Raw genomic sequence first — 14071 nt, forward strand, 5'->3', positions numbered from 1 at the left:
TAAGTTGCCTCTTGTAACAGTCTAAAACTTGTTCTTGCTTCAGACCCTTCAGGAAGGGTGCTCCATTGCTTGTAAGGCAGTGTGCTCCCCAATTCATGGATTTTACATTGGATAAAGGATATCAGAGTCCTTACTAAATTGTTTTAGTCTTGTCAGTTGACAAAAGCAATGTTCATAGCTGTAAAAGTCAGGGCTTCCATTCCTGTGCTAATTTGGATTGTTTTTCCTTATCAAATGCCTTAGTAGGTATAGTATACGAATTTTTATGTTAAAAAAACCCACAAATTATTTCGAATCTTATTTCCTGGTGATGGAATTGTAAATTGACTAAGGTTTAAAAACTTATCAGGTAATTTAATCTTCTGGAATTAGTTTAGAACAATAGCTTTAAAGGCTTCTAAATAGACAAGCAAACAGTTTTAAAAAGGATTTGTGTCCTGTGGGCTTGGGCACCACCAAGCTGATCCCTGAGCAATAATACGGCATTGTAAACACCCCCAAAGCTACATGAAAGCTACAGTGTGCTAAGTCTTTTGAAAAACATTCCTAAGAAGAACAGTATAAATTGTAGGCAGCTTTTTCAGAGTTTAAGGGTAATTATGGAAATAGTTGTAAATAATTTTAGAATGCCTCCAGCTAGAGATCACAGTAAATTTTTTCCAAAGAACTTAGAAATCCATGGAAATCCATGGAATCAAGTTTCTGCTTGCAATTGTATAAGATTAACTCAATTTAACTTTGAAGAACACTAAACCTTTAAGTTTCCTTTACAGGTCTAAGTATTATAAATATTCACAAGAGAAGAAAACAAAAGGAAGGGGCAATAAAACAGAAAGGCATGCAGTGAGTGATCTGTGGCTGGGGTTGAGGCAGGGGACAGAAAAAGGCAAAAACTGTAGAAAACTCAAGAATAAAATACCATGACCCCTAAAATGTGAGATACCTATGAAATGAATATAATAATCACAGCACAATTTTTTTTTCCTCCTAAGAGTGCATGCTTGCTAAGTCACTTCAGTCGTGTCTGATTCTATGCAACTCTCCAGACTGTAGCCAGCCCGGCTAAGAGTAGGGACATATAAATGTCACATTATCTTAGATAACACAGAGAAAGAAAAATGAAGCCTGTGACTTGTTCTTGATAATGGAGTGGTATTTGTATAATAAAATTCAAGAGGTTGACTTCACTTTTCATATAACAATTAGTGGCAGGCAGAAATCTGAGAGGCCCCTACGTGATATTTCTACCCCCTGGTGTACACACCCCATACAATCTCCCCTTGAGTGTGTTATGTGGTGGGCTATCACTCCTGAGATTAGATTTCATTAATAGATTCTGGAGGGGAGTTAATGCTTGTAAAATAGACAAATATTTTTCTATGCAGATCCTCAGGAAGTGGAAATGGCAACCCACTCCAGTATTCTTGCATGGAAAATTCCATGGACAGAAGTGTCTGGCAGGCTACAGTCCATGGGGTCCCAAAGAGTCAGACACGACTTAACAACTGAGTATGCATGCACAGGCAGGCAGAAGGCGGCACAAGTGAATTAACTTTATATAAAGTTTCCAGTCCATATGGTGAAAAACAGGATAGCTTTCAGAGCAACCGCTGGTGTTAGAAGTAAAGGTGGGAATCCCTGAAAGGAGAGAGCCAATGGGTAGAAGCCCCAAGTTCTGTTGATAAACTCTCTACAAATCTCTGGCTGATCCCAGAAACATGCACTGAAGAGGAGAGATCCAATTATACATAAAAGAACCTAACTGAGAGATGAGCTGCTTCTCTAGACTTAGGTTGTAGTGGAAATCCAGCCATAAACATGTATGCATCTAAAAAAAGAACCTCAATTTAGACAAAGCAAAAAAATCAGGATTAAAAGGAATGAAGACAATTCTAGAACCAATTCCTCTCTGAGCAACTGGAAAGACAACTAGACAAAAACTCAGTATAACACAGATGATCTGAACAATATCATGAATCACCCTGATCTCTATGTTAGTTTCCTATTACTTCTGCAGCAACTTTCCAAATTATTTAATGGCTTAAAACAATTTGTTATCTTATCGTTTGGGAGATCAAAAGTCCAAAATGGGCTTTACTGGGTCAAAACCAGGGCATTAGCAAGGCTGCATTCCTCTAGAGGTGCTAGGAGAGAATCCATTTTCTTACCCTTTCTGGTTTCTAGAGGCTTCTCTAGCCTTAGTTTGTGGCCCCTCCCAGCATCTTCTAAGTCAGCAGCTTAGACTCCTCTCTAACTTGGTCATCAGAGTGCCTTTTTTTCCTGTTTGACCTTACTCCTTCTCTCTTACGAAGGCCCTTGGAATTCCATTGGGTCCTATAGGAAATCCAGATTATTTCCTCATTGAAGAGTCCTTAACTTAATCGTCCCTGCAGGTCCCATTTTCCACACATGATAAGAGATTCTAGGGATGGTGTTTACATCTTTGGGCACTCTGCTAGATACTGCAAGATAACCAATGGTTATAAAATACCACACCTGATACTACAAAATTGATCTTTTGAGTGCATATAGTAAATTCACCAAGATGGCCCATGTAGACCATAAAAAAGACCCAATTCTTATTTCAATAAGTAATCATTTAAACTGTACAGGGTTTTTCTGACTATAGTGGAATTACATTGGAAAACAGTAGCATATATCTTGAACCCACCTCCTCCCCCATACTTGGAAACAATGCAAAATACTTCTAAATAATATGAGGCAGAAAAGAAATTAAAATGAAAATAAAATGAATATAAACAACAATATAATATATTGAAATTTATGAAATATGGCTGATCTTTCTAAAATATAAGGAAAGATGAGCACTTTAAATGTTTATATTTTAAAAAGGTCTAATATCAATGACAAAGAGATAAATTCAACATAAGTGGAATAAAAATATTTATTGCAAAACAAAACATTCAATTTTATATTCACTTATTCAAATATAACAGAGAAAGCAATAGCACCCCACCCCAGTACTCTTGCCTGGAAAATCCCATGGACGGAGTAGCCTCGTAGGCTGCAGTCCATGGGGTCGCTAAGAGTCAGACACGACTGAGTGACTTCACTTTCACTTTTCACTTTCATGCATTGAAGAAGGAAATAGCAACCCATTCCAGTGTTCTTACCTGGAGAATCCCAGGGACGGGGGAGCCTGGTGGGCTGTCTTCTATGGGGTCACACAGAGTCGGACACGACTGAAGAGACTTAGCAGCAGCAGCAGCAGCAGCATTCAAATATAAAGGCAAGAAAAAAAAGAAAAAAACATATAATCTGCAAAAACTCAAGATATCCAATTTCCATGAGTCCTTCATGAAGAAACTACTAGTGAAAGAACTGAAGTCAGCCAGAAATTATAGGAATAATGCTGGCTGTAAACACAGATTTAATTAACTATAGGACTAACCATAACAGATAAAAATGATGACTATGGAACAAGAAAATGGAAAGGATGTGAGAAAGAAGAAATATTGTAATTTCATCACTGTTTATGGATTCTGTTTAACAAAATGGAAGATAAAGTGTAAACACCCTCAATGATTATCCATCACAAAAAAAACACAGTCTTCCAGATTATCGGAGCACACACATCAGAGTAAAGCAAATGGACAATATAAAGTGAAAAAAAAAGAAAAAGAAACCATAGAGCATAAATAAATAGGATACGATGATGGAACTAAGAACAAACATACCTTTTTCTCTCAATATACACAATGCACCAAAGTCACTTATTAAGCAGAGTCAGAGAAATTCAAGCAATTTATTAGAAGACAGTGCCTCAGGAGGAGTGAGGGAGGCAGGAGAAGGTGAGGATTAATACCTAATCCTTTGTCGCAGCAGAGACTAATTTCAGTTTAGTTCCACAGGAAAATTCTGGAACCAAAAAGCACAGTTGTCTCTGCTGCGATGAAGGGTTAGGTTTTAATCCTCACCTTCAAAGGGTAATTAGTTTGCCTTTGAGGCCAGGATTCCCTGATATCTCAGTTGGTAACATACCTGCCTGTAATGCAGGAGGCCTGGGTTTGATTCCTGGGTCAGAAATATCCCCTGGAGAAGGGAAAGGCTACCCGCTCCAGTATTCTGGCCTGGGGAATTCCATGGAGTTTCCATAATCTATGGGGTGGCAAAGAGTCGGACGCCACTTTCACTTGAGTCCAGGGGGCTAACCTTTTATACCTTGTTATCAGACAGTCATTGGCTTAGGTCTACCTCCTCATGAGGAGGTGGGGAAGCGGTGGTCATTCCTAGCTTCAGAGAAAGTGGCTGGTGAGAAACATTAATAGCCAACAATATAGGCAGCTGGAGAATGGGCAACTGAGTGGGGTATCAAGAGCATCCAGCATAGGCCATCCCCTGTGCCACCCAGACCTACTCGTTTCCTGTGTTAAGTATACTCCATCAGAGCAGTTTCTCTGGGATCCTGCTTGTGCATGTTTCTAGGGAAATTTACAGGAAAAGACTAGTTGGCCAAGCTATAGCACTGTTAGCTGCAACTGGTCCTAAGGCTGCAAGGGATATTGATAACTCCTTTCTTCCCTGCCCATGCTACAAAACAGCCATGAAAACTGGAATCTTTCCCTTCCTGTCTCTCCTTAGACTGAGTAACCTTGTTTACTTCTTCAGTGGGAAGTGAAAAGAACAAGTTTTTTTGTTTTTTGTTTTTTGAGTGAAAATCAGAGAAGCAACATATTACAGCTACAATTGCAGGGGTTGATGGAAATTTTGCATGGGGCTTCTCTGGTGGCTCAGTTGATAAAGAATCTGCCTGCAGGGCAGGAGATCTGGGTTCAATTCCTGGATTGGGAAAACCCCTTGGAGGACGGCATGGCAACCCACTCCAGTTTTCTTGCCTGTAGGATCCCCATGGACAGAGGAGTCTGGCGTGTGGCAGTCCATGGGGTCACAAAGAGTCCGACACGACTGAGCGACTAACCATAGCACACAGCACAACAAATAAATATTCATGGAGCATACCCTCTGATGTCAGTTGACACACCATTTATTGTATTAGCAATAAATCACTTATATTTTCCATGATTTTATACTTTATGGTCACTCCTATAGAGTGCCCCTCCCCTTCGATTGGAAGTTCTGCTAGTCTAGGTTAGTGAAGGGTAACTGAACATGCCACCCCCAAATACGCTTCTTTGGCATAAGGATTCCTTTTTTTTTTTTTTTTTTTTTTGAGAAACTAGAAATACAGAAGAAGCTCTGAAACAGAGTAGAAGTTATCTTTTTGTAATGGAAATCTACTTTTAAAAGGAAATTTACATTAGAAAAGCTGGAAGAGAGCTATTACCAGAGCATCTACCTTACCTGAGATTTACCTGCTGGGTAGGACCATCTCTGCTTGTGGAGCCCAGCCAAAGTCAGAGTGGAGCATTTCCTCTTCTCACCTTCCCATGAGCTGCCTTCTCCCCTTTGAAGCCCCAAAGCCCCATCCCTTTTCTTAGCTGAGGATGATATACAGGTCTCAATCATCTGGGTGCCTTTGAGTCTCATATCTTTGTGGGGCTCCTATAGAGATGTGCATAATTAAAATTGTTTTTATATTCCTCCCATTAATCTGTCTTTTGTTATGGGGGGCAGGGGCAAGTCTCAGTCAAGACCCTGAAAGGCTCAGAGGAAAGTTATTTTTCCTCCCCTACAGTGACTCAGATGTTGGCTTGAACTGACATTCAACCCAAGGGTTCTGAGTTCCTGATTACCTGCCCTTAGAAGGATGTGGTTGCTGTACCTGCCCAATTATAGTTACAACTGAACATGGGGATTTTGACAATCATGCAAGTGGATCATCTTGTTAGGTAGTTAGAATAGGAAAAAGGAGTCCAGAATGGCGGTAGCTAAAAGACAAAGAGGGGGAAAGCCCATGTAAATAGAACAAAGGAAGGTCCAAGGACCTGAGTGAGGACCTCAGGTAAAACGAACAGCCCTGCTGGTAGTCCAGTTTACATAGGGCAGGCTTAGGGGGCAGGAGACAAATGTATAAAAGGAGGAAGCCTAGAAGGACTGAGGTCTCTCTTCAATTCGTCTTTTGGGTCGGCCCGCCCTTGCTCCTCAAGGATGTACTATCCGTTGTTTTCCTTAATGGGACTGAGCTCTGGCACGGATTCGTCCGTCACTTCAAATTTTTGCTGTGGCAAGACAGAACGGAGGAAATTACACACTCACCCAACAATCTGAAGTCCAGATACATTTCTCCCTGGCTCCGTCTTAGTGCTTCATGATGATCAAGGCTAATCACCCTCACCAGAATAGTGATCCCCCTTTTTCACCCACTGCTCTACTGGCATGAGGACACAGAAATGACTCATGTTATATTTCTTGGTGGAGGCATTCCCCTTTCAAAATCAAGATCACTAGACCTACAGAGCCTATATGCTGGAATAATAAGTAAAAATTGTGAATAATGTGACAGGACCATTATTACTTTCATCTCTGGTTTTCAGAAATGATATATTCTACTATTTGAGATGATACCATAAAGATTGCCTGGAGAAATGTCAATAACCTCAGACATGCAGATGACACCACACTTATGGCAGAAAGCATAAAAGAACTAACGAGCCTCTTGATGAAAGTGGAAGAGAATGAAAAAGTTGACTTAAAACTCAACAATCAGAAAACCAAGATCATGGTATCTGGTCCCATCACTTCATGGCAAATAGATGGGGAAACAGTGTGTCCTTTTTGCAAAACTCTATTATCCTTTGCCCTGCTTCATTCTGTACTCCAAGGCCAAATTTGCCTGTTACTCCAGGTATTTCTTGACTTCCTACTTTTGCATTCCAGTCCCCTGTAATGAAAAGGACATCTTTTTTGGGTGTTAGTTCTAGAAGGTCTTGTAGGTCTTCATAGAAACATTCAACTTCTTCAGCATTACTAGTCAGGGCATAGACTTGAATTACCTTGATATTGAAGGGTTTGCCTTGGAAACAAACAGAGATCATTCTGTCGTTTTTGAGATTGCATCCAAGTACTGCATTTTGGACTCTTATTGACTATGATGGCTACTCCATTTCTTCTAAGGGATTCCTGCCCACAATAGTAGATGTAATGGTCATCTGAGTTAAATTCACCCATTCTAGTCCATTTTAGTTCGCTGATTCCTAAAATGTCGATGCTCACTCTTGCCATCTCCTGTTTGACCACTTCCAATTTGCCTTGATTCATGGACCTAACATTCCAGGTTCCTATGCAATATTGCTCTTTGCAGTATCGTACATTTCTTCCATCACCAGTCAAACCCACAACTGGGCATTGTTTTTGCTTTGGCTCTGTCTCTTCATTCTTTCTGGAGTTATTTCTTCACTGATCTCCAGTAGCATATTGGACACCTACTGACCTGGGGAGTTCATCTTTCAGTGTCCTTTCTTTTTGCCTTTTCATACTGTTCATAGGGTTCTCAAGGCAAGAATACTGAAGTGGTTTGCCATTCCCTTCTCCAGTGGACCACGTTTTATCAGAACTCTCCACCATGACCCATCCATCTTCGGTGGCCCTACACGGCATGGCTCATAGTTTCATTGTTAAACAAGGCTGTGGTCCATGTGATCAGAATGATTAGTTTTCTGTGATTGTGATTTTCAGTCTGTCTGCCCTCTGATGGAGAAATATAAGAGGCTTATGGAAGCTTCCTGATGGGAGAGACTGACTGAGGGGGAAACCGGTCTTGTTCTGATGGGTGGGACCATGCCAGTAAATCTTTAATCCAATTTTCTGTTGATGGGCAGGGCTGTGTTCCCTCCCTGTTATTTGACCTGAGGCCAAACTATGGTGGAGGTGATGAAAATAATGGGGACCTCCTTCAAAAGGTCCCATGCATGTACTGCTACAATTAGCGCCCCCAACCCTGCAGCAGGCCACTGCTGACCCACACCTCAGCTGGAGACTCCTGGACACTCATGGGCAAGTCTAGGTCAGTCTCTTGTGGGGTCACTGCTCCTTTCTCCTGGGTCCTGGTGCACACAATGCTTTGTTTGTGTCCTCCAAGAGTCTGTTTCCAGTCCTGTGTAAATTCTGGTGGCTCTATGGTGGGGTTAATGGTGACCTCCTCCAAAAGGGCTTATGCCACACCCAGGTCTACTGCACCCAGAGGCCCTGCCCCTGCAGCAGGCCACTGCTGACCTGTATCTCTGCAGAAGACCCTCAAACACAGTTCTGCCTCAGTCTCTGGGTCCTGGTGCACACAAGGTTGGTTTGAACCCTCTGAGTGTCTCTGGCAGGTATGGTGTTTGATTCTAAATGTGCTTTTGCCCCTCCTACCATCTTGCTGGGGCTTCTCCTTTGCACTTGGATGTGGGGTATCTCCTCAAAGTCACTCCAATGCCTCGCAGCCCCTGCTCCAGTGCCTACCATCTTTCTGGGGCTTCTTTGCCCTTGGATATGGGGTAGCTTCTCAAAGTCGCTCCAGTGCTGCACAGTAAAAATTTGATCTTTATAGATAAACTATAATAAAGTGAAAAAGAAGTGAAATCCCCTTGGACAAAATTGCTGATGAATTATTTGACAGGTAAGCTTGGTATCTGAGAGAAAGGAAATTAGCTCTGCTTTTAGAATTAGCCTGGATAGGCATGTTCAGTCATGTCTGACTTGTTGTGAGCCCATGGACTGTAGCCCGCCAGGCTCCTCTGTCCATGGAATTTTCCAGGCAAGAATACTGGAGCGGGTTGCCACTTCCTTCTCCAGGGGATCGTTCCAACCCAGGGATTGAACCCATTCTCTTATGTCTCCTACATTGACAGGTAGATTCTTTACCTCTGAGCCACCTGAGGAGCCCCCCTAGGATACAGGGACCTAGAGACAAAATTAAGTCTTTGGGGGATATATTGCCATCATGTGGTCTTAAGGGAGGAAATGTGTTAAAATACAGACGTCCAGTGTAGAATAGTATATGGCATCTATTTTAAAGATGACCTTAAGTCTAAATATAGGACCTTAGTTTTTTGATTAGAGATATTATGTCTCTGAAAATATAGTCAATCCATTTTATTGAAAACTTGTTTCTCTTGTATGACTTTTAGTGTGAGAAATATTCTTTATTTTTGTTCTTCTGTTCCAGACATACAACATTTAAAAACTAAAATGCATTATGATGCATAAGGCTCAACTGACAAGTATTAGTAAAGCAAAATTGAAGAGGAAGATATAAATCACATTAAAGGAGAAAAATCAGTATCTATATCAGAGGCAGTCCACCTGCAATGCAGGAGACATGGGTTTGATCCCTGGGTCAGGAAGATTCCCTGCAGAAGGGAAGGGATACCCACTCCAATATTCTTGCCTGGAGAATTCCATAGACAGAGAAGCCTGGTGGGCTACAGTCCATGGGATCACAAAGAGTCAGACATGACTGAGAGACTAATACTTTCCATTTTATTTTTCCCACCGTCTTGTAAAGTTAGTGAAGTTCCAGCTTAGGGACTCTCAGATCCCGCTCCTTAATTTTGTACCAGCCATTTTTAATTACTTTCCATAAAGATGGGCTCCTAAATTAAGTAAACTTTAGGCTCCACAGAGCCTCACTGTCTCTCTTTTGTATCATTGTTACACTAATTAGATGATAAATTCAACACATAGAATATTCTGCTCCAGATACTGAGGTTGGAGATAAACACACTCCTGCATTGCAAGAAATTTAAAGTCAACAATTCTCACAGTTTAGATGGTTAATCTTTTCGAAGTTGCCCAAATTCCTGCAGATTTGTGGGTACAGGCCATGGCATTTTTATTCAGTAATTATTATTTCAAATTCCTGCTCTCAGATCTCAGTCCTCAACTGCACTTGCCCTATTGTTTCTTGTAACTTTTAAACTCTTTCCATATCACTTTACTCCCAAAGATGTATGTGTTTAATTTCTCCTTTAATTACCAAGGCATCACTAACATAATCTTGTGTGTAATAGACTTTAACTAATGGTTTGTGGCAAAAAGGCAACAAGGTATAAAACAGTACAGAATTAAAAATATTTCAATGGTATATATCAGCTTTCTTAAAATTCCTTGGGTGGTCAGAGCACAGTAATTTCTCTGTGGTCATCTTTTTCCTTTGAACCCAGTCAATTATCATATTGATGGAGTATAGTCTCTCTATCATAGATCTTTTCCAAATTATTCTTTATCCAGAGTTACTGCTGTCCCTAGAACATTTTTTACTTATCAACTATATGATAGCTACCAAAAATTCTTGTTTTTATTATGGAATAAAATGTATTTCTTTTAGTTTAAATTTATTCTTTTAGATTATACCCAAATACTCATCCTCACTCTCATAAGGATATCTGTGAAACATTTCCAAAGAATCCCAGAGATTTGTGGAACCCCATTTGAAAATTAAGTAAAGTGAAAGTGTTGGTCTTGCAACTCCATGGACTGTAGCCCCCAGGTTCCTCTGTCCATGGGGTTTTCTAGGCAAGAATACTGGAGTGGTTGCCATTCCCTTCTCCAGGGAGTCTTCTTCAAGGGATTGAACCTGGTTCTCCTGCATTGCAGGCAGATTCTTTACCATCTGAGCCACCAGAGAAAATTAAAGATTTGCTTCATTGTGACTCATATATCAATATCACACATATTATTTTCATAAATTGCAACTCTAGTTCCACTAACCTAGACACGTTAGAGACCCTTGACTATATTTGTAGGACACTTCTGCATACTCACCCATATCTATCACATCACCTGTTCATAGGCACAATGGGATTTGTAGAGCTTCTTCAATTAGTGGCTTTAGATTTCTGATGAATTTTGACTGGCATATTTTCAAATATGGCTTTTTTGTCATTCTCTACTTCTGTTTTGAGACTGATTACATAGACTAGAACTTTTCACCATGAGTCACATGTTTATGTTTTTCAGTAATTTTATTTTTTTTTTCTCTGCATAGTTTAATATGGATAGTTTCTACTGAGCTGTCTTCCAGTTCATGAATCCTCTATTTGGAAGAGTCTCATCTGCTATTAAACCTTTTTTTTTTTTTTTTTTTTTTTAGTCATAAGAACTAAAAGAAATTTATTTACAAAATTTCTTACCTGACTGGTGGTGAGAACCAACAAACCATCAACTAAGACCCCACTAATAGTCTTCAAGTCAGTTCACACAAGAGAACAACCACTGCAGTTTCTGATAATTAGGCCAGAAAGATGTCCTTCTGCATATCCTTCCACTGAAAAAGGAGATATTAATACATTTGACCATAGGGACCTGTGCAAGTAGCAACATGGTACTTGCAGACTCACTTGAATCATACCTTCTAGAGTGCTGTTCCCTGACTACCTCACATAGTTGTTTCACTACTTTTGTTGATTTCTTTGTAGGCTTCTTTCTCTTTTTCTCCTCTGTTGGCTCCTTTTTCTTCTTCTCTGCTGTTGGCTCCTTTGTCTCCTCCATTGCTGGCTTCTTTCTCTTCTTTGTCCTTAATACCAGTATAAATTGCTTTGTTATAACCTTCTCGATTCCGAGCAATTTCAATGGCAAAAAATTGTATCCTGGGTGCAAAGATGGTGTTTTCTTCAGTGTAGCCCTGTGAACAGTTCAGTCGCAGCAAAGTACCATAGTTGAAGTCTTCCACAATCCCATTGAACTTCAAGCAGAATGGCCTCCACTTCTCTTTAGCTGATTCTGATTTGAGTTCTTCTGGATCCAGTATATCTATCCTGAGATTCTTAAAATTTTCCCGAAACTCAGAATAGATTTGGTCATCCACTTTGGTGAGTTTCAGGAACTGTGGGTCAACTGATGAGATCAGTTTGTAGTAGATTTCAGCATGCTGCATTGCTCTCATGGCCCAAGCCATCTCGATATCAGGATCGTTGCCATAAGACTCGGCTGGGAGAGAAAGAGCATGCGCCACTGACACCAGTTCCTCGGAAACCAACTCCTCAGTTCCACCGGTCACCTCCATGTTGCAGCCCACAAAGCGTGGTCCCACTTCTCCGAAAATGACTTTTGCCGTACTCCTTCCTTGGTTTTCAGTTGGTTCACCTTTTTTTTTTTTTTAACCACTTTATTTTTTTAGTTGAAGGATGATTGCTTTACAGAATTTTGTGGCTTTCTGTCATACATCAACTAGAATCAATCATGGGTATACCCATGTCCCATCCCTCTTAAGCCTCCCTCCCATCTCCTTCCCCATCCCACCCTTCTGGATTGTCACAGAGCCCCTGTTTAAGTTATAGCAAATTTCCACTGGCTATCTATTTTACATACGGTATTATAAATTTTCATGTTACTCTCTCCATAATCTCACCTTCTCCCTTCTCCAGTCCTCCAGAGTCCAATGTTCTCTACGTGTGTTTCTCCATTGTTTCCCTGAAAATTAATCAGTAGCAGCTTTCTAGATTCCATATACATGCATAAGTATACAATATCTGTATTTCTCTTTCTGACTTACTTCACTCTGTATAATAGGCTCTAGATTTGTCCATCTCATTAGAACTGACTCACATGTGTTCCTTCTTATGATTGAGTAGTATCCATTATATATATGTATCATAGTTTCTTCATCCTTTCATCTGTCAATGGACATCTAGGTTCCTCCCACGTTCCAGCTATTGTAAATAGTGCTGCAGTGAACACTGGGGTACATGCATCTTTTTCAATTTTGGTTTCCTCAGGGTATATGCCTAGGAGTGGGACTGCTGGGTCATATTGTGTAAACCTAACTATTGAGCTCTTAATTTTAGTTCTTATAATTTCTGCTCATGGGTTCCGGGAACCTACTGAAATTCCCAATCCCTATTTTCTAAGATATATTAATATTAATGATATTTTTTAAAATTTCTGTTTGAAAATATCTGTTGCATCTGTTTCAACAGCTAACCATTTTTTCTCTGGGTTTTTGATAATTTTGTCCTGAATTTTAGCATGACTCATCATTTTATTAGATGTTGAGCATTTTAGATTAAAAAATATAAGAAGATATTATCTTCCTCCTAAGAAGGTTAATCTTTCTTTTGGCATGTAGGGAGCAAGCAAATCACTATAATCTTGCTAAGTATTCCTTTAGGTGTGTGTAAGCTGCTCTATTTCAGGCCTCTCTGAGCCATTCAGGGCAAGGTTGAGATGCTTTTCTAGACAGGATTTGAACTCCAGTCTGTCTCTTACCACTGAGTGGCTGCAAAAATGTTGGTCCAGATATTAAGGCTCCAGGCTGCTGTCTCCTGCTGGTATTATGGCAGTTTTACTCTGCTTTACATACCACTCCAAGGGTTCAGAGTTGTTTGTAAGAAGAGGTTGCAAAGAGATTTAGGACTTCATTTTCCAAGTTGCCTTCTCTTTGGGAGTCACTTCAAATCTCAACTAATTTGGATGCTCCAAATTCAACATTTGTCTCCAAAGAAGAAAGATGAGACTGCCACCGCTTGCTAGGACTCTATGCCAAATAGGGATTGGACAGCACAAAGGATTTTCTCAGATTAGCCTTAAGAAGATGAACAGTCAAGTGTAAACAGGTTTAGATGATCAACTAATAATTGAACACCAATACAAAACTAAACATTCTTCAAAAGAATATAAAGTCTGAAAGACCTGACAGCGTGTTATCCAAAATTTCCACTATGCAGTAAAATATTAAAAGGCATGTAAATAAATGGGAAGATACCATAGTTAGGCTAAAAGGCAGCCAATAAAAAGCAACTCTGAGGTGACCCATAGATTGGATTTAGCAAAAATGGCTTTGAAGTGGCCATTAAAAATATATCCAATTAATGATATTTTTATTCTTCTATAAAAGTTTTATTATTGAGATAAGATTGACATAATATTATATAAGTTTTATGTGTATGACATATTTCTACTTCTGTAGTGATGTGTCTGTTGGACATCTGTATTTCTTCTTTGGAAAATGTCTATTCAGCCCCTCTGCCCACTTTAAAATCAGGTTGTTTGCTTTTCATTGCTGAGTTGTATGAGTTTTTAATAATACTTTGATATTAACCCCTTAGCAGTTGTATCATTTGTAAATATACTTTCCCATTCAGTAGGTTGTCTCTGTTTCCTTTACTGCACAGAAGCTTTGATGTAATCTCATCTGTTTACTTTTGCTTTTCTTTCCCTTGCCTAAGGAATC

The 14071-nt window shown here is 39.9% G+C and overlaps 1 protein-coding gene across 2 annotated transcripts; it reads right to left on the reverse strand.

The window, feature by feature from the left end:
• Positions 1 to 10996: 10996 nt before the first annotated feature.
• Positions 10997 to 11977, reverse strand: LOC122673395 (protein PBDC1-like). Of its 2 annotated transcripts, XM_043871137.1 has the most exons (2): positions 11606 to 11947; positions 10997 to 11493 (listed from the first exon to the last, which is right to left on the reverse strand). In XM_043871137.1, exons 1-2 carry the CDS (start codon positions 11903 to 11905, stop codon positions 11092 to 11094), a joined length of 702 nt encoding a protein of 233 aa, XP_043727072.1. In that variant the 5' UTR covers positions 11906 to 11947; the 3' UTR covers positions 10997 to 11091. The 2 variants fall into 2 exon arrangements, with proteins under 2 accessions (XP_043727072.1, XP_043727071.1); XM_043871136.1 differs by having other exon boundaries at positions 10997 to 11977.
• Positions 11978 to 14071: the final 2094 nt, after the last annotated feature.

The sequence above is a fragment of the Cervus elaphus genome, chromosome 17 (assembly GCF_910594005.1).
Source record: "Cervus elaphus chromosome 17, mCerEla1.1, whole genome shotgun sequence".
Classification (NCBI taxonomy): domain Eukaryota; kingdom Metazoa; phylum Chordata; class Mammalia; order Artiodactyla; family Cervidae; genus Cervus; species Cervus elaphus.